Source organism: Fundulus heteroclitus, chromosome 21 (assembly GCF_011125445.2).
Source record: "Fundulus heteroclitus isolate FHET01 chromosome 21, MU-UCD_Fhet_4.1, whole genome shotgun sequence".
NCBI classification, from domain to species: domain Eukaryota; kingdom Metazoa; phylum Chordata; class Actinopteri; order Cyprinodontiformes; family Fundulidae; genus Fundulus; species Fundulus heteroclitus.
The window spans coordinates 8,757,994-8,782,171 of record NC_046381.1 but is presented as its reverse complement, the minus strand read 5'-3'; the positions used below and the strand labels follow the sequence as shown (position 1 = coordinate 8,782,171).

At 39.9% G+C, this 24,178-nt stretch overlaps 1 protein-coding gene across 5 annotated transcripts in view; it reads right to left on the bottom strand.

Moving 5' to 3' along the window:
• Positions 1-24,178, bottom strand: part of asap1b (ArfGAP with SH3 domain, ankyrin repeat and PH domain 1b) — a 102,708-nt gene that overhangs the window by 60,842 nt on the left and 17,688 nt on the right. For all 5 annotated transcript variants that reach the window (XM_036125295.1, XM_036125293.1, XM_036125296.1 and 2 more), the window contains exons 2-3: positions 5,775-5,847; positions 436-581 (exon numbers count right to left, since the gene is read on the bottom strand). In XM_036125295.1, coding sequence (XP_035981188.1) covers positions 436-581; positions 5,775-5,847 — 219 coding nt within the window. The remainder of the gene's footprint in view (positions 1-435; positions 582-5,774; positions 5,848-24,178) is intronic.

Below are 24,178 nucleotides of genomic sequence, written 5' to 3'. Positions count from 1 at the left end.
GTCCAAAGAAAAACTTGGGACCTTAAAAAATAGCAAGACTGCTTTGAAAGATGACAGAATGAAAAGTTAATATTTAAAAACAAATGGGAGAATGATCAAAGAGATTTATGTAGCAGCCAGTCAGTTATGTCCGCTCATGTAGGCGACTTCCCTACAGCTTGGACAGGTTTCGAGAATGATGAGAATGTCTCAGTCTGGCATACAAACCTGTATTTAACCCACCAGTGACCCCTGACAACCAATCAGACCTAATCTGACATCCTGACCAACCTACGCAGGTGCAGACAGGAAAAACAAACCGAGGAACAACATTTTTTCCTACTGCTATCTTTGTGGGGCTGAAACCAACCTTAATGGCAGAAGCATCCGGAAAAAAAACTGGATTTCCAAGTCTAAATTATTGGTTTAGACGAGACGTTGACAAGCCAGACTCACCAGGTTCTTCAGCAGGGCCGACAGCTCCTTGGTGAGGGAGGAGAACTTGACAAAAGCCGTCCCCAGGTCAGGGTTGTCTCTGCTGATGAAGTTGCTACCAAACTTGTCCAGAGCCTGGGCGTAGTTTTCTTCATTCTGAACATGGTCTGTGTTGGAAAAACGAGAGGTTAAACAGGGGTCGATTTATGTGCTCTCAGCTCTGACTGGTGTTTGGCACAAATAGATTAGCCCGTCCGAAGAGGAGTGTCCCTACAATGTTTGCTGTCAGCGCTTAAAGGCCTTAAAATCAAGACAGAATTAAGTCTCTACAAGCATTATAGAGTATTTCCTTACCTAAGAATCTATGCTTCACCCACAGCTGTGCACTGCTGGTTTGCTGGCTGAAAGAATGCCACCACACTTTACCCTTGCATTTCTTAAAAGACAATTTTGGTTGGTGGGAAATATTTCCAGCTTCCAAAACCAATTAAATGCCTTCTTGTTAAGAAGGCATTTAATTGTTAAAACACAGCTTTTTCAACAATATTACTGATAAAGGGGGAAGTTTGAGACGTAGTCAGATCTTCTGTAGGAAAGGGGACGTGTAAATCGTTGCATTTTCAAAACTTAAAAAGATTTTTATACATTTTCCTTACTAAGAGATAGTCATCCACTTTCATACTTTCTTGGGCTCGATTAAAAACCCCTTTTTTAATTTTCTGTCTATTCTCAGCAATAAGGCCAGGGTTTGAGTCTGTCTTTTTCTAAAAACACTTGCTGCAATCAGCCAATTTTAATAAATGAATTAAGTGCACCGTCTGCTTTTGAGTAAAAGTAATTGGGTAGAGGTGGTCCTATTTAATATGAAACTAAAGATAAAGTGTGACCACTTTGTGCTTTACCTAACATTTTCAGCTGTAAGAAGATATTAAGGTCTCTGTAATAATTTTGTCTCAATTAAAAATATAAAGTCTCCATCTGCATCAACCACCTATCCTGGGAAGCCAAATATTTTTCTTACTGCCGTTGGGGGGCAGGGGGGGGGGGGGGGGTCACACAAAATAAGTCCAGGGCCTATAAATGGCCGCCTGGCTGCACTTTGGACACCCCTCATGCAAATTCATGAGCCAGAACTACAACAAAATGAACAAATGAATGAAGCCAGAGTGTTTATCAAAAATTATAATTTTATAATTATTGTAAAATATATAACAAATTAAGTCAATGGATGAACGTACACATATCAGATGTAACTAAAAGTAATAAAGGTCATATTATGGAAGTATTCAAGACTGTGTAAAAGCTCTAAAATTGAAGTTAAGACTTTTATCCCCCCCGACAAGAAACGCTGGACATCCCAGGACGATTGAAGGAGGATGATCGGATGAATATTACAGATAGCAGAGCCACAGAAACTATCCAGAACTGTTCAAGCTGGACTTCAATGTCACGGTGTGATCGCACCGTTTGTTGCATTATGACTTATAATGGTCTCCAAGGAAGAAGACCCAGGAAAGCTCCAATACAAAAAGAAAAATGGGCAGAATGCATGTTGGCAAGCCTCAAGTTTCAGGGAGAATATCCTTTGGACTGATGAGGCAAACTGGAGCGGTTTCAAAATCAGCTCAGTGTTTACAGGAGAAAAATCTTTGAAACGAAATAACCCAAAAACTTTTGAAACCCAGTGAGAAACCTGGAAACTGTGGAGGCTAAAATGACCAAAGCATCCTGGAGGTTCTTTAACAGGATAACGACCCAAACAGCTAAAAGCAGTCAATAGTGGCCAATAACAAAACAGTGGCCTGTTCTTAAATGACCACATCTTCATCCTAATGAACATCCATAGAAAGATCACTTGTTGACAATGTTTAATGTTATGAAATATTAAATTAAGGGTGGCATTTTTTTCTGTCCGTGCAAGCTTTGTTTAAATCTCTGAAACTTAAAAAAATAAAAAAATAAATCCCATATTTATAAAATACTCAATAAAAAATAAACCTACCAATTTCTAATCATTTCATCAATAGTAGCCATTTTTGGTTTTCCTACCAACACATTTGTCTGTGTGTTTTAATACCAGCAGAAGATCAGATAAAATGCGGGAAAACTGCATTGGGATCGCAGAGTAGATCCCATTTCTGATGGGATCTACTCTGCGATCCCAAAGACATACTGCTAGAATTAAAAGGGATTTAATGCACGGGCGTTCATAAAAGCACAGCTGAGGGCAGAAAAACTCAGGTGGTGGTGCTGCAACCAAACGTTTCCTCATCTAGGCAACAACATAAACAATAAAATAACAAACACCAGAGTTTGGCTTGTGACTTCTGACCTGTGCTTTTCCTCAGAAATTAAGTTAAGCACCTCTACGTGTTTTATTTCAGGAGATGATCATCAAGTCATTTATTTGAGAAAAGGTGCACCAAGTAAGATGTAAGTCCTTGTGAAACAAAATAGCCGAGTAGGAAAAGGAATCACTCCTGTTAAGCCTTTTGTTTAGAGGAAACCTTTCCTTTCTTTCCAGGTCTTTTGATCTGGTTTCTTTACTCTTCTCAAGTATTTAGTTTGCAGTACCTTTACCCTTCTCAAGTAATTTTCTATGGGGCCCTTAACCTTCTTAACTTTTCTTTGCAAAGCCCTTACTGTTCTTAAATCTTGTATTTGTGGTACCCTTTACCCTGTTAAAGCATTTTGTTTGCAGTACTCCTACTCTTCTTTAAGTATTGTGGTAACATAAGGGCCTCTGCATACTTGGGAGGACAGAGTCCGCCTTGAGTTTGCGTGGACTCCGCGCACACAGGTACATGCACAGCTCAATTTTTACACACTAAACGGCTCGGCGGAAAGAAGTCTTTACATCGAACTGTTTTATATGTGACACTACCAAGCTGATACGCAGAGTAGCTTCACAGCCAGTCTCTGAGCCACACTGACAGGTGTGCAGTGGGTGTCTGGTGGAGAGTCAACAGTGATAGGCGCTCAACCAACTCATCAAACATCAAATTAGCAATTCCCCCGCTTTGTCCCACTGAGAGAAAGTGAAGGAAATATAGGAATTGTCACAAGAAATGTAGACAATTGATACGGTTGACTGTGTATATGAAGTGTACGCTCGAGTATGTGGGAGCCTTGGTTCCTCTAAAGCAGGGGTTTTCAAATTCATTGAATGTGAGCCTCCCCTTGGAATATGTAGAGATAACCACGCCCCCCCCCCCCCCCCCCCCCAACCACAAACCTACTACACACAGGTCCCTGCAGTAAATGCATCTTTCTTTTGTGTTCCTAGAATGCTGTGTTTCACAAACAACTGATAGCCCAACACATGTTTTTTTATTGTAATGTAATTCTTTTAACAAACCACATTCATAAAAAAGGCCTATTCATAAAATATACATCCAAATATTTCCGTCTTACATGCTACTTTTACTGAAACATCACGGACAGATTGAACTGTCATTAGAGCAAATTCATAAACAATTGTTTTCAACAGCAGACAAACTGAACTAAACAGATGCCAATGTCAAACTGAACTCACGTCAACAGGAGACGTCAACTGAAATAATAATAAAAAAGATAACCTGAATTTAACAGACGTCAACATATTCCATATTCCAATCTACTTTTTAGGCTAATTATACACAATTTAGACCTAGAGCTATTTTAACAAACAAGCATTTTATTAGTTGTTATCTCTTATCTGATGTATTTCTGATGTTCTTTGTTTTACCTCGTGTTAAAGTGCTCTTTAAATAATGATGACATTCATGATGATTATGATCAGAATAAACTTTTGTATCACCTCCCAGAAGCTGGAAAGAAGAGACAAAAACATTTTGTCTCTTTTTCACACCTCACTTAGTAACTCTAATATTTTAGTGTAAATACTTTAGCCTAAATATTTTAGGCTAAAATATTACACTTTTTATTTGTTTTTCTTCAATCCCTCTGTGATGTTTAGTAATTTCTGCCAAAGGCTGCAGCATTTTGATTTAATTCATCTGAATGCAGTATTTGCAAGCTATACTCTGTTTGGATGAAAAAAAAAAAACTGTCTGTGATTGGCTGAAACAGCCGAGGAGCGCACAGCTGTGTTGAGCGTGGAATGAGCAGGTGCGCGCGAGCAAAGTAGCGCGCGAGCAGAGATGGAACTCACCGCGAGGACAGTGGGTTGAGAAGAGTTTTTCAGACCGTGCCAGACCGTTTTTGAGCGTTGAGAGTTGTTTTACTGCGCACTTGGATTGGTTCCTGCGCGCTCAAACAGAAGGCACGAATATCGCTACATAGTTTCACAGAGTTGAGCAGCAGCGCTGTCTTCTTATCTGTCTTCTTCTCTGTCTTCTCGCGCCTCCCCTGTGACTCTTTGGCGCCCCCCAGGAGAGGCGCGCCTCACCTATTGAAAACCCCTGCTCTAAAGTGTTTTTCTGGGGTACACTTATCCTTCTCAAGTCTTTTCTTAACGCCACCCTTACCCTTCTTAAATATTTTGTGTATAGTACTCTTACTCTTCTTAAGTGTTTTATTTGTGGTACCCATACCCTTCTTGATACTTTTGTTTGTGGTACCTTTACTCTTCTCAGGTATTTAGTTTGTTGTACCCTCACCTTTCAAGTATTTTCTGAATGTCATCTGCTAAAGATGCACATTCGTTCCTGTTTGGAGGTAAATAAAGTTACGCATCACATTTCCAAAACCCAACAACTACAAAAACAGTGTGCTCTGATGGCGTAGGGGTCATTAGCACCACCCATATACAGGGGTCTTAGTCTAAAGAGATTAATGCAAATTAATGGGCTGACCCGGTTTCAAGTCCGGCCTGAGGTCCTTTACCGCACGTCTTCCCGCCTCTCTCAAAACCCCTTTCCTGTCAGCTAACTTTGTAAAAAATTAGCCACTAGTGGTGTAAAAACTCAGAAAAGGAATAAAAAAAACTAAAAGAGCTACAAGAAACTTATTAAATAACCTACTTCTAGTTTTTCTAGTGTTTTTTTCAGCAACACACGTGCATCTTAAAGGGTTAAAGTGGCCCAAAGGTAAAGTTACTCCTTTCTTTAGAGAGCAAACAAACATCCCAAGTTGTCAAATTACAGGGCGGAAAAGCTGCTTTCAACGACATCCAGTGGAAAATTACTGCAGATCCATGACACAGCTCTGAGTAAACCTCAGGTGTTGATTTCTGGGACAATCTGGACAAGAATAACCCACAATACGCCATCTGTCCCACAAAAGGCAGCTTTCCAGGTATCAAAAAAGGAATTTGCAAGACTGCAAGAATAAAATACACGGAGGAAGCAGTTGAAGTGGATAAAAATAAGAATCTGGACACTGTAAGACAAAAAAGATGGTCTAGAAAACAGTCTCACCTTGACCTGAACTGTAGATTGCCTTCACTGATTTCTTAACCTTCTGAAGAGAGGTCCGATCCTGGTCCAGCGCCTGGAAAAAGAAAGTCAATTTTTAGACAACTCATGCTTTCATGCTTAAAGAAAACATAAAAATCAAAAGGCAGCAAATCATCTGATAGTAAAATCTAACATTAGAAATGAGTGCAAAGAAAAATAAAACAATATTTGCCCAACAATGTGACGCTATAAAGACAGAGAGCCCATCCCAGCAAAACTGCTGAGTAATGGAGCCGCAGCTTTGTGCTGTTAAACATGCAAAACAAATGCAGCTTTATCAGTGTTTGGATCTTTATCACTACAGACTACTAACATTCATCTTTGCTGTTTTAGCCGTACAAGCATGGTAAATGGCCCGTGTTTGTATTTATCATTCAGTCATTCTCACACATTCACACGCTGACAAGCTACAAGGCAAAGCTGCACTGGGGGCAGACTGACAGAAGCGAGGCTGCCATACATCGGCGCCAGTCCCCCATGATGCTGCATTCATGAGGGAAAAAAATCATAAAATCATAAATGCCATTTGGGTGCGAGAAAAGCTTGCTTTGTGTCTGAACCTTCAATTCCCTGCCAGAAAAAAAAAAACAAATTAAAAAAAAAAGCACAAACTTGGCTTGGGTTTCACCACACCTGATAAATCTCCTGTTCACACAATTAAAACTAAAACAGGTTCAAAACACGCATGAGCTTTGCTGAAATGTGTTAGTTTCTTTCAGTTTTCGTTTCCTCGGAAAGCTCGCAAAATCCCCTCCTTCGTTTTGGTGCCACATTCCCGTCTGCCATTCTGACTTTTCCGCTGTTTTACTTTTTAAAATCAGACTATGGTTTGTATTTTGATGCCAACAGGGCATATTTTTATGCCTTAAAATACATTGAATAAACAGAATAATGACATTTCATAAGTTTTCCGTATCCTGGAATAATTTTGGGGGCTTCCCTCTCATTAAATATACAGTAAAATGTTCCAAGAAATAGTGACCAATAACCTGTTCCTGTTTCTCTCTAATAAAAAATAAGAAATCTATTATGAGAACCACTAATTTCTAGGAAATAGTAGACTTTTCTTTTAATCAGGCGGTGGCGGTCTTTTGTGTTTCAGATTTCCAACAATTTAAAGACGCTTGTTTGTTTCAATAAGATATTGCTCGTGTGACACGATGCGTTCAGTGGCGGTAGAGCCGTCTAAATCTGGGGAGGGGGGGGGGGTCAGAGGTTCAATTCCCTACATATCGGCCTGCCTTGCCCAATTTCAAGAGCAGCTCTTCCTCTGGTTAACTTAAAAAGAAGATTAAACTGTTGAATAATTGATATAATATAAAATTGGTGCAGAGTGTGCCGTACATCTATATGTTTAATCAACACAACAGATTGAATATATAAATGCACCCCTGTAGGGCGTTTTGTATGGCTGTAATTAAGCTAGCCGCTATTTTCTCCATTGTATTTGTGAAGCATTTGAGTTTTGGGGTTTCTCACCTGGAGAAAAAATGACAACAATGCTGATGGCAGGGATCTAACTACAGGTTTAATCACCTGTAAGTGCAGCATAACAACAACCGGGTCCCCCGTCAGACTCATGCCCAGGATTCTGCGTGGGATCCTTTAATCTGTTCATCCACTGCAGCAGAAGCAGAGATAATCAGGAGGCTCGTTACGGACGAGCAAGCAATGTCTCCGTTACCTGTTTCTGCTCGGTGATTAAAAAAATGCAAGTGTGTAATGCTGGTTTTGCGGGATAATTTATTCTGACAGCGCAAATATCCACTAATTCACACAACAGGGAGCGAGACCATAATTCTGCCGTGTTCACACACAAAAATGATGATAAACACATGCAGGAGGACCGGTGCTGCAAGGTCAACTAGTGGAGAATACACACACTCACACACAACAATGTCCTAATTAAATCTCACAACATAATTAAGCTGCCCTTGGCCTTCCTTGGACAGTTTTACAGAGCTCTTCTCCCATCGTGGCAGCAGTAGTTTACCGCCGCGGGGCCCTCTCTGTCATGGCCGAGCCCTTTGATCCTTCGGCAAATGGAAACAGAGTTTGATGCCACATAAATCCTCCATTAGACTTTTTACTTAGCTACACGCTCCATCCTTTAGACCCACACCTCCCTGAATCTATGTGCATAAGTAATAATACACATGCATGAGGATTAATATTATTTGAAATGTACCGATCAGAATCCTTTGGCCGATTTCAGATCTCCGGTTTTTGTGAAGCGTTGACCTGCTGAAACCGATTTGATCCAGTTCTGATAATATATGAAATACTTTATTCCCTCCCTTCTGTCACAAGCAGTCGTGAAATGATTTATATTACGAGTAGGGCTGGGCGATAAATCGATTTAATCGATTAATTCGAATATACAGTTCTTTAAGATTTCATTTTTGGAAAATCTGGATTTTATTTTGCCAATACACTCATTGTGTTTCCAAGAAGAGAACAGCATGTGATGCTGAATATATGTTTAGGCAAATGTATTGTCAAAATATTGTTAAGTGGAAACTTTTTTTTACCGTAATACGAGGTACTTCATTTACTTATTTACTTTTTTTTTTTACTTAGTTTGAAGTTCACAAGTGCAGTGAAGCCTGTTCTTAGCTCAATGTGTAATACCACTAGCAGCAAATGTTTTGTTATATTTTCATTGTTTATAATGGCACGGCTACCATCTTGTTTTACAAGCATGTTTCACAGCTTGTTTTTAGTTGCACTTTGAATTCAGGTCAACTCCCTGATGAAATGCTTGACATAAAAAGCAAGGTTTTAAAATAATTTCTTTTTATGAAACAAAAAGGAGGAAAAAAAATCGATTAATCGGATTTGGTATGATAAAATCGAAGATTTATTTTTTAATCCATATTGCCCAGCCCTAATTACGAGCACTAGAAACATCCCTGAGTGAGACAAACCAGTTGACGTTATGTTTTTTTTTTTGTTTTTTTTTTTTTACAACGAACTTTAATCATAAAATGATTAAATCAGGTGCAAATAGTTTGGTTAGCAGGACAGAACTGCGGTCTCTGACTGCCTGTTCCAGGAGAATATAGATAATTTTTCTTATGTCTGAGTTGCAAAAGGTGGACAATATGTTCCAGAACAGAAAGGGGATTAAAGCTAAAAGAGATGAAACTGAATAAATGCTTTAAAATATTCAGCCTTACTGTTATCTACCAAAGCCTTGCTCTCTCTTTGGGTCTGAATGAACAGTAGTCACGACTCAACCTGTTGTAGAAAATCCAGCTTTCTTTTATATAGCTTCTTTCATCTCAGTGTTTCCTCTTATTTCATTTTCATACAACTCACTGCTGCCTAGCTTAAAACTACATTTTCTTCAATTTACCACACTCAAATTACATTTTTTGTCTGCATGACCTTGTAATGCTTCCATATGGTGTGTTCACTGTCTAGAAAAAGATAGGATTTTGGCATTTTGAACCTCTGTTTGCCAGTCAGAAACCAACTGAGCTAAATATTCCAGTCACCAACTAATATCCCGTTCTTCCTCTAATATTATTCACACATTATATACTCCGCATAAAGGTTACAATTTGTACTTAATATTCCAGACCTTTATTAAAGAGCAATTTTCATGAAAATGATTGCATTGACATTTTCCATCTTGAAAGTTTTTTATTCTTCACATTAAAACCCCCCAGAAATGCTCAATCCCTACACAGGATTTAAGAAAGCGGAGCTGTCTGACATATCCTGAAATGCTTTTAATCCTTTTCTATGAATGAATAATGCCACAAAACAGATATGAGTCTGTTAAACAGTTTAAAACCAGACAACAGGTCACTTGGCTTAGGATAATTCCAGGAAATTAATCTGAATCTGTCCAGCATAAGATTGGTCTTATGTTAAAATATTGGCCCAATATTTTTATTCAGTTTTCCCGTAAGATAAGCCTAGCATCACTCATATTCAAAGATAATTTGAGTGCGAGGGGCCGGTGTGTCGTGTCACTGTTTCTCTGGTTGCATTCTCGCAGCAGAGCTCCAAGGGGGCTGCTTGTCAAGCTAATAATAGCTAGCATTAGCTTATGTTGACCAGGAGATTTATAGTTCCACCGATGCATTTTCAAAGACTTTATCAGCTGAGTTTCCTTCTAATTCTCTTGCGAATTCTAAGTGAACTTTTAAAATATCGCAAAAAAAGAAAATGCGTATCAGACGTGTTTCCAATTTACTGGTTTGTAGCACAGCATAACGTCGTCATACGCTGAGATTGGCTGTAATAAACAGGAAGTAGATGTTGCTAACTAGCACAGACCACAGATCAGTAATGGAGCGAAGCTTTAATGAATGGGGCAAGTTTTTATTTTTTTAACCGGATGAGACTTAGAAATGCTCACATCTTTTCATCATTAAACGTTCGCTACGTCAGAACTAATTCGACAAATGTGTTTCCATCTCCTCTTTAGCGCATTTACCGTTTTTCCAAAAGGCAAAAACCACCTAAAGCGAGTAAAAACCTTTTTTTTGCGAAATTTAGAGAGTTAATTCGAATATTACCATTTCCATCAACCCTTCCCAAATGCGATATTTCAAAATGCGCATTAAATAACGTTGATGGAAACGCGACTGCTGTCTCAAACATCCCCACTTACTGTTCCGTGTCGTACTGACCGTTATGCACTGCAAAAAGGGAAGCAAAAGTAAGTCAAATTTTCTTGAAATTAATGTATTTTTCCTTGATTTAAGCATGTAAATAAGACTATTTGCCAATAGAGTTAGTATTTTGACCCCTACAATAAGATAAGTTGATATCCTGCCCTTGAAATAAGATGAAAAAGATTAAATATTCACATTTTAAGTGCAAAAATCTTATTCCATTGGCAAATAGTCTTATTTACCTGCTTAAATCATGGAAAAATACATCAATTTCAAGAAAACTTGACTTACTTTTAGTTCCTTTTTTGTACTGTGCTCATTTTGTAACGGTCTAATTTCAGTGCAAACTTGAAAACTAAACCGCGTAACGGGCCGTTACACTGAAATGCGCTGCCAAGAACCATGCACATATCATTCCTTAAGGTCCTAATCTGAAATAAAGAGCCAACAAGAGCTTTACACAAGCCGTTTTAGAGGTTTTACACGTGGACCTGCATCCATCTCAATATGAATCCAGTTTGTTCATGAACAAACTGCCCATTAACGCCTAAATAACTTAGTGGAACGGTACTGCAAGAATCTTTAATCCACAGGTGTCAAGAGGATCATAAAGATTGGTATCTGAGCCAATGAAAGTCATGCGTTGGATGGAGATAAATCTTACAAGTTCTCAGGACCAAACTAGAAGAAAAGTCGTTGCTAGTCATCTAGGAGCCACTTACGTTATGTTAGTCTTCTGAGGCAGAACTGTTTGTACCAGAAATACTTCACAACCCTTCAAAACTACCGGGGCAAATAGACCATTTCCTTTCGTATGTAGTGTACACGGCAAAAAACTAGAACATAAGGGACGGGCATCAAGACAAAGGGGTCAGCATTTTCCTCATTTCTATTCACACTAACATAACAAACAGGGCAACTGAGAAAGACTATACATAACTGTAAGAGGGTTATTTTTTTGTCAACCAAAACAACACAAGAAAAGACAACCAAAGAGTGGATCAGGAGACAGAAGTGAAAGGCTTGAGTCAGTCTGCTAATGTGAACCACCAACAAATAAGGGAAAACGACAAAACCATCATACACCAGGACCTGCAAGAGGTATGAATACTTTTTAAGGTGCTGTGATTGTACACTTTGGGCAGATCAAGTATCTCTGCTAGGGGCGGTATGACGCAGACTAAGCGCAGTTTCTCGTCATGTTGAGTTTGTGATGCAGGGATTGCAAAATCCTCAGCAGCTGACACAGTCAATAACAAACCATGCTTCCTCTCAGGGTCTGCCAGACCCCACCCTCCACGCACAGTTTCAGTCAGAGATCTGGGATTACTCCCAGGCTGCGGTGCCGATTATGAGGAAAAGCCCAAAAGGCAGGCCAAGCAAGCAGGCTGACCTTTTGGGTGGGCTCGTGTCTAGAGCAGCTGGCACCGCCTCTCGAGGGTGGCTTAAAACCTCCTGTCTGTACTCTAAATATTCAGACTGCACAAGCTTGATTGCCTATACTTACAGCCCCTCCCTTAGTAGAAGTAGAAGTAGCAGCGCATTCAGCTCAGACTGTGTGTAAACCCATTTCTGCTCTGCTTTTTGAATTAAAAAAGGAAAATTGATGACATGGCGCTTATCTGCCAGACAGACCCTTTCGCAATACGCAATAATGAGTCCAAACCCTGGTCTCCAAAAGGCTGACAAAAACATTAAATGCATTTAAACGATCGTTCTTAATCAGACGGCGCCCAGTTGTGAGCTCCGGCTCAGGTCTTGGGAATTATAAGGAGTTGTGAAGTCAAAACATCTGCGTCTGCTCGTCTCTTTGCTGCTACACATCAAGATCATGAGTATATACGGGTTTATTTGCTCAGTGTGAGAGTGAACATTCACCAGATATCCCCTAATTCACCGACAAATATTCAGATAGAAAGGGAAAGTCAACAAACTGGACGCTTATTAAAGGGAAGCTCGTTAGGGATGGAGTCAGAAGTCAAGGGCAGATTTAAAGGATGTTAGAGTTTCACATGGTCCCTCAGTGAGATCAAGTTTCATAAGCAGCAATGTTAGAGTGATTGACCCCGACTCAGGAAACAAACGTTACCTCTAAAAAGCCCATTACAGCATGCCAAAGGTGAGATTAGGTGGCTTCTCAAAAGTACTAAGCTGATTGTTCTAGATCATTTTTGATGGTTGAATACCCCAGTAACACCCGGGTATAAATGGTTTGTGACTGGGATACTAAAGAAGTCCACCCGCCCTCAGCTCCAGCGTTTTACGAGTCAAGATGGGGCTTTAAAAATAAACAACAAGACCACACGCTGTGGGGATGTTTCACTACCAAAGGTACTGGGGAATTGAACAAAGGCGTGCAGAAATCCCTCCAAATTCTGTCCTGCAACTTTTAAATGCGTGAGCCATTGTCTAAAATTGCTTATTCATGCAGGGTCATGAGAGGGTGCTGGTGCCTATCTCCAACGGTCATTGAGCAAGAGGCGGCGTACACCCTGGATAGGTTGCCAGTCCATCACAGGGCAACACAGAGACACAGCACAAACGATCATACACACCCACGTAAGGCCAATTTAGAGAGTCCAATAATCTAATATCCATGTTTTTGGGACTGTGGGAGGAACCCAGGACCTACAAGACAACAATCTTTGCGTCTTCGACACACCTGGCTGCATACTAGGTGGCAGTTTAGCCATTTGATTCATGCATGTAGGGCAAGGGACACATCTAAAACTTGCAGGACAGAAGCCCTCAAGCATCTGAGTTTGTTACCTCTGGTTTAAACGTTAACTTCTAAAAACCTTACCAGGGACAGGGCCTGCAAACCAGCCTTTGGCTAGAGGGCCTAAAGACCAGACAACGGTCTTTTAAAAATAGTTTGGACAGATATTGTTTAAACTAAATGAATGAAAGGATACCCAGCAATTAGGACGTGGGTGTGGTGAGAGAAACCTTAAGCAAAAAGGGCAATTTAGAGAGTCCAATAACCTAATATCCATGTTTTTGGGACTGTGGGAGAAGCCCAGGACCTACAAGACAACAATCTTTGCGTCTTCGACACACCTGGCTCCATGTTGAGCTGATTAGCAGAGCTCTGCAGAGCTTGGCTGCATGCTACGTGGCAGTTTAGCCATTTCATTCATGCATATAGGACAAGGGACACATCTAAAACTTGCAGGACAGAAGCCCTCAAGCATCTGAGTTTGTGACCTCTGGTTTAAACGTTAACTTCTAAAAACCTTACCAGGGACAGGGCCTGCGAACCAGCCTAGAGACCAGACAACGGTGTCTTTTAAAAATAGTTTGGACAGATATTGTTTAAATTAAATTAATGAAAGGATACCCAGCAATTAGGACGTGGGTGTGGTGAGAGAAACCTGATGCAAAAAGGGTGGTTAATCAGTGTTGATTCATGATTTAACAAGGGTTAGACATGTGCTTATCAGGTTTAGAGGGTAACTACTTTTTCACAAAGAGCCAAATTGGTTTTAATAGCTTTTTCCCCCCTTAATGAATGAAACCATTTCAACAGAGAGTATTTACAGAGGTCGCCATTTTCTGATCGTTGTCCCGAAATATCAAATGTGTGGCAAACAGAAGAAACTTAAGTGCAAATTATGACCTGAAACAATCAATGGCGAATGTTTATTGAATGAATTAAAGAATGAATGAGAGAGCCAATCCTCTACTGTACCTCATGCGACTCATTGAGGAGGAGGAAGTTAACATCACATCTGATAAGCTCGCACTAAACCAAAATAACCCAACAGAAAAACCTACAACCACAGAGAGACCAAAGCAACCACTGAGGTTAATGGATCCAACTTCCTGGTTCCTGAAGACGGACAGTCAAGTCTGGGAGGTCAAAGCTTCAGAGGGGAAACGGGTGACTAAAGTGACCGAGCACGGACGGCTGGAAGTTTTTCTCCGATTCACGCTTCCTGCCCCATGCCTTATCCTGCCCAAGCAGCCCTGCCGCTTCCCCTGCAGCCGTCCTTTTTGACAGGAAGCAGGAAGCGTCCAGGCTCGTCGCTGGTCTGTCCCGGATCAGCGGAGCCCCGTCCACCGACACCAGCTGACAACCGAGGAACAAAAAAACATCACGCTCCTGGGCTCTCTGAACACTTTCCTGACTCCCCGCCTCTCCCTCCGTGACATTTGTCATCACTTTGGTGGACGCCTGACCGCCTTTGCGTGTCAGTTCAGCATTCTTCACGATGCCGACAGCAAAGGAAGCTTGCTCTGACCGAGCGGTCAGCTCTGCTTTTTGTCAGCAGCTTTCTGGAACCCAGATGTACCAGCGTGGCAAAAAAAAAAAAGAATCAGAAGAACGGATACAAAGCTTCACTGAATCACTCAAATGCAAACTACTTCCAAGAAAAGGAAAAGAGGAAGGGGCACAATGATCAAAGGACTTCCCCAGAACTCAAGATATTTCAAAAGAAACCATCTACAGGGGCATTTCTACAGCCAAGGCTCTTAAATCCGTTTTCTCTGCATTGCCTTTCTGATCAACATCTTAAAAGGAATGAAAACACAGGACATATCTAGTCTTATTGTTACATCTTACAATGACGTGAAAACAGCGCACAAAGGCCAGCGTTTGGTTGCGTGCCGAGTCCCTTCGACTGTCTGTCAGGGGTGTCTATGTGGCATGACTCAAGCAGGAAGGGCGGAGAGCCGCTTTCATTGGCAGGAAAAAAAAAATGCACATCCCTTTTCTCTGGGCCCGCAGCCGGAGAGGTCTTCGGATCTCCAAGTGGAAGACGGGGGAAACGGTGAGGGAGGCTTAATATTTCCAAAAAAGCATCAGCTGAGATGTGATGTTAGTCGTCACACAGAGACAGAGTGAAGGATTGGCTGCTGGCAGGTTTGGTTAGGAGGTGTATCCGTTGGACCACATGACTTATGTAGTGTCTCAGAAGAGGCAACAGGACAAAGCTGGGCTCGATCATTTTCCGCAACGTTAAAAAAAAAAAAAAAAAAAAAAGTCTGCCGATCTTCAACGGCAGTTAATGAATCAAATTTATCGCTCTGAACGAACTGCAACAAATTACCTCACGTAAAACGTTCAATAGCTGAATCTATCACCGAGGTTTATGTGCTGCTTTCTTGTCGGGCTTCCAGACATTTCCAGACTCGATATTCCAGAGCTGTCAGTCCTTTTCTAGCCGATTTAAGGTAAAAAAAAAGACAGTGGTTTACAGTGGTAACGCTGTAAATAGGAAATCTGCTAAATCCATCCTAGCTTTTCAAGCAAATCAAATATAGTAAATTAAATCCAGGCACAAATTCAACTTATGCACAAGTTTTATCCTATTTATCACAAAACCCCATCAGGTTGAGTTTATCATACTAGCTGATAACAAAATAGTTTTCTCTCTAAGCAAACCCAGCCGACTGTATCAAGTGTTTGTAGCTAACCTGCTTCCTGAATGAGCATGTGGAGACGGGGGACAAAATGGACAACTATGTGGAGGCAGTGGACAAAATTGACAAATATGTGGAGACAGTGGACAAAAGGGACAAATATGTGGAGACAGTGGACAAAAGGGACAAATATGTGGAGACAGTGGACAAAACGGACAAATATGTGGAGACAGTGGACAAAATTAACAAATATGTGGAGACAGTGGACAAAAGGGACAAATATGTGGATATGGTGAACAAAATTGACAAATATGTGGAGACAGTGGACAAAATGGACAAATATGTGGAGGTGGAGAACAAAAGGGACAAATGTGTGGATATTGTGGACAAAATTGACGAATATGTGGAGACAGTGGACAAAAGGGACAAATATGTGGAGACAGAGGACAAAATTGACAAATACGTGGAGACGGTGGACAAAAGGGACAAATATGTGACAAATATGTGACAATGGACAACTATGTGGAAATGGTGGGAAAAAAATGGACAACTATGTGAGAAAGTGGGCAACATGGACAAATGTGTGGGTGGGGAGATGGATGGATGAGTACAGTAAACCTTTTATACAATCGGGAATTAAGTGTAAAAAGAAAATTACATTTTTATCCAAACCTGGAATTTACTTAAAATAAATTCCATATTTTTCCAGACTCTAGGAATCTTTCGTGATATTACAAAAACAAAAGGTTTATTTTAGAAAACATTATAAACTACTTCCTGATAAACTACGTGGAATTTGTGAAGCAATGGTGTGTCCCCCCCCCCCCCCATTTCCCCCTCTTTAAGACAATAGTCAAGAAAAACGGAACAAATCCCAATTTTCAAGTTTGGTAAACTCACACCAACACCAAAATATCACACAAGGAAGCCCAAACCACAATGACATTGCTCAACTTCCTCCACTCACTCTGTTTCGCTATTGGTGATCTTCTAACAACAACAACTAAAACTGATCTTGTCTTGAATTAACAAATATCTGCCAGAAATTACATCATTTTTGTTTTATTTATGCCCCACAACATGTAGGGAAGATTTAATAATGGGATTATTATGAATTTAGTTAGTTAATTAGTTTAGAAGATTGTACTTTTTAAGAAAAATAATTTACACTGTCTTGAATTTTTACATTATAACCCTAAACCTTATTATATGTCATTAGTACTAGTACATACATGGTTTTCACAACTGCATTCAGGTTCATGGGAAGACAAGAAGAGGCCAGAGAGGCCTCAAAAGAGCTTAAAACTGGGATAGAGGTCCACCTTACTGTTGGACAACGGCACAAAGCCAAATGAAATAGATCAAAGTATATTCATATATTAGAAAGGCCCAATCGAAGTCCAAAGCTGAGTCTAAATGGAAATATCGGGCAACACTTCATAGCGGCTCTCCAAGGCTGCACGTTATTGGTAAATATTGCGTTGACCTTATTAATTGCAAAACATGCCTATTTTCGTCTTTCCTGTCTTTCTCATCAGTGCTTCATACACTCTGTGACATTTAGCATTTTTTGATCAATTCGTGTCCAGTTTGAGCATCTGCTGCTGTGAGACTCGGCCCAACTGGCTAAATATTACATCAGCATGTAAAATACAAGTTCATAACACTTGGACTATATTAGCCAACAATCGTTACTCCAAACAACGCCTGGCGATGTGAACATTGCACACACCGATAATGCGATGGCGTTATATTTGCAATATACCGAGCAGCTCTATGGCTCTCCATCCAATCCGACTGAGCTTGGGCTATTTTGTAACAATGAACGGGCAAAATGTTTGTCTCTATATGAGGAAGGCTGGTAGGGACATACCCCAAAGGACTTGGAGTAGTAACAGCAGCACTGACCAAGACGATAGGAACCCAAATGCAGAGCACACTTTCCAGAAATGAAAACTTCTCCAACTACACAACAGTGCACTACTTGGTCAATCCCAGGGTTCTGCAACTAGTGGCTTCAGAGCCACATGTGGCTCTTCACAGCTTTGGATCTATAAAAACTTAGATCTAATTTTCTCACTCTATAGAGTTCTACTGTTCTTCAAATATGCATTATTGTTGTAATTTCTGCTTTAACTTTCTGTTCTCTGTCTTTTCTCTTCATAGTAGGTACACCTGGTCTGGCGTTCTGTTAACTGTGACATCATCCAGAGAAGACGGCTCATCCGCTACTTCCATCTAATGTAGAACAGATTACTAGATCAATGTGTGCTTCTGTGCTTTTTTGTCTGTCTTGTTGTGTCTCTGCTCTGTCTTCTGTAACCCCCAGTCGGTCGAGGCAGATGACCGTTCATACTGAGCCTGGTTCTGCCGGAGGTTTTCCTTCCCGCTAATGGGTGGTTTTTCTTCCCACTGTCGCTTCATGCTTGCTCAGTATGAGGGATTGCTGCAAAGCCATGGACAACGCAGACGACTCTCCCTGTGGCTCTACGCTTCTCCAGGAGTGAATGCTGCTTGTTGGGACTTTGATGCAATCAACTGGTTTCCTTATATAGGAAATTTTTGACCAATCTGTATAATATGATTGAATTTAACTTTGTAAAGTGCCTTGAGATGACATGTTTAATGAATTGGCGCTATATAAATAAAATTGAATAGACCAAATATAAGGGGTGGGGTGGGGGGGTATTGGTCATTGTTTCTGAATGTAAAGGTAATTTAAAACTGCTAGCTTTAGGATGCATTTAGTTCTGCAAGATATGCATAACATTTCCAGAAAGAAAGAAACTAATGGTGTATAGAATATTTTACTATAGCTAAATGAAGTATCTTTTTGTCAGTAGGTTGCAAACGACTTGCTTTTTCATCATTTTGATGCCATTTGCTATAAAAATCAAATGTCCAATTGAAGAAAATGCATTAAACCTAAACATAAATATGCTGTTGATCTTTAATAAAAAAAAAAATTCAACAAATTTCGTATAGTATACTATAAAAACAAGCTCTTGTTTCAAAGAGATGTGTAACTTTTGTGGCTCTAAACAACATTTGTTTAGCTGGACCGAGGGCAAAAACGGCTCTGCGGGTTGTAAAGGTTGCCGACCCCTGGGCTAGGTCTAACTACACGAAATCCCAATGAAACACGTTGAAGTTTGTGGCTGCAATCTAAGAAAATATGGAAAAGTTTGACATGTATGAATATTTTTGCAACATACTGTATAGACAGAAGCAGTATGAGTCTCTGCTATTGTTCCTGCCGTTTGCCTCCTGCTACACTCTCTCAGACCAAACCGAGGTGCTCAGCTCAGCTGTGAGTTTTCCTGTGCACTGTGGATAGCTTCCTGAGCTGCAAGGACGCGGCATGTCTCAAGAGGCGCCGCACAGGCCGCAGCACGCATGCGTGTGGTCAGTCAGTGGAAAGTCAAGCTGTGCATGCAGCAGTATTAGATCCTCCTCTCTGCTAAATGAGTTCTCACCCGGCACACCGCTTGTTTTGCTCGATGTGTGAATTTTCACGCCCACGCATTGCTGCGTTTTACTCATCTCACATCAAAGAAGCGGCAAGCTTTTGTATGTGCTGTCAGAAAGTCCTTTCTAATGAGAAGCTGAATTATTCTGCGACCTTATCGGGTCGCAGAACCCGATAAGGTGAATAGAAATCTGAATTTCTATTATCTGAATAGAAATGACAGAGAGAACAACAACAGGCTGGGTAAAATGTATCACCCGAAAGAAAGAAGCAGCAACAAATCACATTTTTCAATTTTTACTAAGCAAACCATGTGATTTTTTTGTTTTTTGTCACAGCTCTGAGACTTAATTAGTCATTTTATCACTAATAAAGTAACCAAAGAATTTTAGGTGGAAAGTCTCAAAAATGTGCAACTGTTGGACAAACAATGTGAAAATAAAATAAAATAAAAGTTAATCCTGATGCATGTGCTGTTAAATTGTTAAAAGTAGATCATAGTCTTAAGAACCAGTCAGACAACACGAAGCAGGCTAGAAGATCTAGAGAAAAAAAATGGAAAATAAAATTAAAAAAACACGCCATGTCTCTGATTTGTCCAAAAAGGTTTAAAAGAGCCACAAACAGTACATTAAAGGGAACATATCATGCAAAATGCACTTTTTTAGCCATTAAATGCATTTTGTTGTGTACTTGGAGTCTCTAGGAGTGCAGAAAAGTCTGTAGTCTGTCCAGAAGCTGTGTAGATATCTTTGTTCTTTTTGGATAATATTTTTCAAGCTGTTCAGTTTTCCATTTTCTATTATGTTAATTTTAACAGTAATGTCACAGTATTTGCTGAAGAATGCTAAACAAGGTCATGGACCTCAACCGTACCGGCCTCACGAATCCGCCATTGTTATGTTTTCCGTTGCAGTTTTATAGTCTGAATTGAAAGGTGCCAAAAAAGCTAGAAGTATTTATTAAAATGTTCAGTTGTTCATTACACCGTTACCTACCTAGCATACTACAAAAACGGCCGAGGCGTTCCACTACACAGGGTGCGGAACCTGGCCAGCCAAATTATCAATACGGCTGGCCAGGTTAGCTGAAAACTAACTAATTGAAATTAAGTGGAACAGTGCAGTCCCCTCTTGCTACGCCTCTTGTTAGTCAAGATGAATTGGTTCTAATATTTACAACCTAGGTGAAGGAGATGACAAACTACAGATAAAACTGAGTAACTAAAATACGCAATGTTCTCCCAACTCACATGGAGAAATTACTCCAAGAGTTCATTGACGACTCACCGCAGAAATCACGTGCCTTAGCTTTTAGACTTTGCATTGTCTCTGTACTGAATTGTGCTATATAAATAAATTTGCCTTGCCTTGCCTTAGCTGGTTCTCACGATTCCACAGTCAGAAAGAGACTGTGCTTGCCATATTTGGTGGAACCAGGAATCATGTGCTCTACCATAAAATCGTGAGGAGAACGTCTGAGTTTGGGACCCTAAAGGCCACACCGCTTGCGTCTGAACCTCCACCTCTGAACAGATTTATTTCTCTATTACCTAGCCGCGAGAGATCTCGTTTTTACGCGATCGTACGTATCGGAAATTCCACCAACATAAACAATTCCAACAGTAAACGTAACCCAGCAGTAGCCGCTCAAACAAGCTCAGAGAAGATCGCCGTTTATTGAAACGTTTTATTGATTATTTACCGAGCTGTGCGTTGCTGGGACAACCCTATAAGGGGACGAACCTGGCCAGAAACTGCGTAACGGTTTGCCTTACGGTTCAGAGATGTTATTTTGCATTTTCCCCAAAAGCGGATGTGTTTTACTTTGCCTCTCTTCCTGTATGACTTATTTCCTGTCAACTCGTTTCGAAGCTCCGACCGCGATGGACCAGGGGTCTACCGTGGTCATAACTACACGTACACAGTTTAGTTGAACCGTACAGGGTCTGCGCGGCCCCCCATTCTCTTCAACCACACACAAATGCTACAATCCATTTTTCCATCGGACTGGACACCAATTTGGATCAGGTTTGATTTGGCCTTAAGGTCAGCCACTTTTGGGCTATCCAGGAAGACAATTATCCAAAGCACAGCAGCAAGTCACACAGGGTGAAGCTTGTTTGTACATCTTTGCTTGCTTCATAAACAAAATCACCAGTTGGAAACCTCTTCGTGGATCTATTCAGTTTCTCTTTGACCGATACTGAACATTTTATCATCTGAAACATTTAGCTGTAAAACAAATAAAAAAAAACTGAAATCTGTGAATGAGAACGTTTTTTATGCTTCAGGAGGGATAGGGTGGGGCTTTGTTTTCTCATGAAAATATCTGATATTACTTTCTTTAATATAATAACATAATGGTGAATTAAAACATTATTTAAATGGAAAATAGCCCCTAGAAATAAATCTTCAGCTTTGTGTCTTTACTGAATGAAATACTGTATACGGTCATATTCAGTAAATGAGAACATTATTGAAAAGGTAATTTATTTCAGTAACTCAGTTCACTAAGGGAACCACATTATGTAAATTAACAGACTGATAATGTTTTAAAGCCTTTATTTCTCTTAATTGTGATTCCCCCCCCCACCCCCCCCCCCCACCCCACCACCTCCAGCTAATAAAAAGCACAGCTGTTAGGATTAGAATATTACATCAGACCAATAGAAAAGCAAAATGTACTGTGCAGAAATGAGGGTTAATAAAAAGTATATTTAATAAAAGCTTAAAGGTTGCATATTCTAATGTATTTAATATGACTCTATATGATATACCTAAAAGGGAAAATAGCAGGTAATTCATAACTATAAAACTGGCCAGCACATCATTAACGACAATTTAATCCAAAGCAATACTGGTATATCCAGGCTATAATTTCCTATTTCGTTATTATGAACTAAAGCTGATAAAAGTTCAACAAATTCCACAAGAATAGGAAGTGTTCAGTTTCACAAAGACTTTGAAACAGCTGCAGATAAACACTGGAACCTGTTAATAAATCTAAAAAAAAGCTATAAAAACAACAACTTTTCTTTAACCTAAACTATTTTTGTTCAATTTGTTCATTGTCTAAAGAAGGTTTTCAAGGCTTTAAACTAGTTCAAAAGAAAACCTAATAAGATATTTGATTCCCACAAACCTCAAAAACATAAAAGAGCTCCACCAACAAGCCAAAAGATGGTGGTGGTGTAGATAGCAAACCACAGCAGAGGTTTCTATGTTTCACATACAGCATGGATTAATATGCACATCCTCCCCCTACAATAATTAGTGATACAAATTAAAAGGTTTAAGGCTTTAAAATAAATTCATCTTTTATTGCAGCAGCAGAATCTGTTGGAAAAGACGAACAATATCAGTTTTATGTATTCTTTTGAATTACTTTCAATGGGGTTTAGTTGACACTGACGACCATTTCTCTAAGCCAATCTTCAAAGTGGCAAAGACAACAGAACAGGCTATTCAATGAAAACATGTTGAAATGTAACAAACTGGGCGGGAAGTAATAGAAAGAAAAAAGTTGAAATATAAAATAAACTTACTTTTATTCTACACATTTTCACCAGGGATGCCAAAAGGCGTGGTGAAGGGTCAAGCATAATACAACCAGTTAAAACTCAACCAATAATAAATATTCTGTAGCACATCCCAATATAGACATTTTTACTGAAAACAAAACTAGTACTGTAAGAATTTTTTATGTTTTAATGAGACCGTGGTGCTGTAAACCATTTAGAATTGGACTAAATACAGTTGGTCCAATGCAGGGTTTTAACCAGCGTAGACGTGCTGTGCGTCGAGCTAATAAAGAGCTAGCGCGTTAGCTATTTAGACCGGCAGGTTTTCTCCTGGACGGGAACTTTAATGACCGTTGTATGTCGCTCTCAAACATCAAGGCGTTTAAAATAAACAAACGACGCTTAGCTTGGCGCACCGCCATGCTTACAATACGCTGGTGGAAACCTTGGTCTAATGAGGTCTGTTATTATTCGTGAGTGATTTTCATGATTTTAAGGCAGAATAAGGACTAAAAAGTAAATTATCTCATCGTCTCAACAGGGTTTACTATGACAATGGGCTGCAAAAACGTATTTAAAATGAGAACGAAAACCTGTCACACGTCAATATTGGGAACGGACAAATATCTCTGCAAAGAGTATGGTTGGGATTGTTACTTTTGTCGCTTTAACAAATTTGTCACCCATTCCAGAAGAAAATCAAGGAATATGAATAGAGTGTATTGCAGTATCCGTTCTGTTAACTGGCAAGGTTAGTTTTAACAGATCAGCATTTGCATTTGGGCGGCTTTGATTATACGCAGTAGCAGATCACCTAATGTCTTCATTGTCACAACTATTAAATAACACATAATAGTGTGATAACATTCTGCATCATCTATCCTTTATTAATCTTAAACTATTAACATGTTAATTACTTATTGATCAATAATAATTAATTGGTAACCCAATAGTGAGGAAAGACCAGAATAAAAGAAAATGCATAAGAGCCAAAACAAACCACTTGTGTTGATGATCAATTTTAAAAACAACTGCCACAGATCCCCATCTTGTTTTTCCTGATTCCCTGTTTAAAAACAACCCATCCTGCCATTAAGTCACCCTCTTCATAAATCTGTAAACCCTGAAGCCAAAGAATGTGCAGCCTTGAGCAACACTCACCAAGACATGCAACATTTTTCAAGCCTCTAAATAACTTTTGCAACAGGCAACGCAGACACGAGTCCTTCCTTGGCCAAAGTCACAGATTTTGCAAAGCACTTAAAAGCATTCCTTGAAGTTTCCCCCGCAGCCCAGTCTCACATTTCACGCTACACGCAAGTCCACATGGTGAGACCCAAGACATTTTAAAACCACAGGTGTATCTACTCCCACG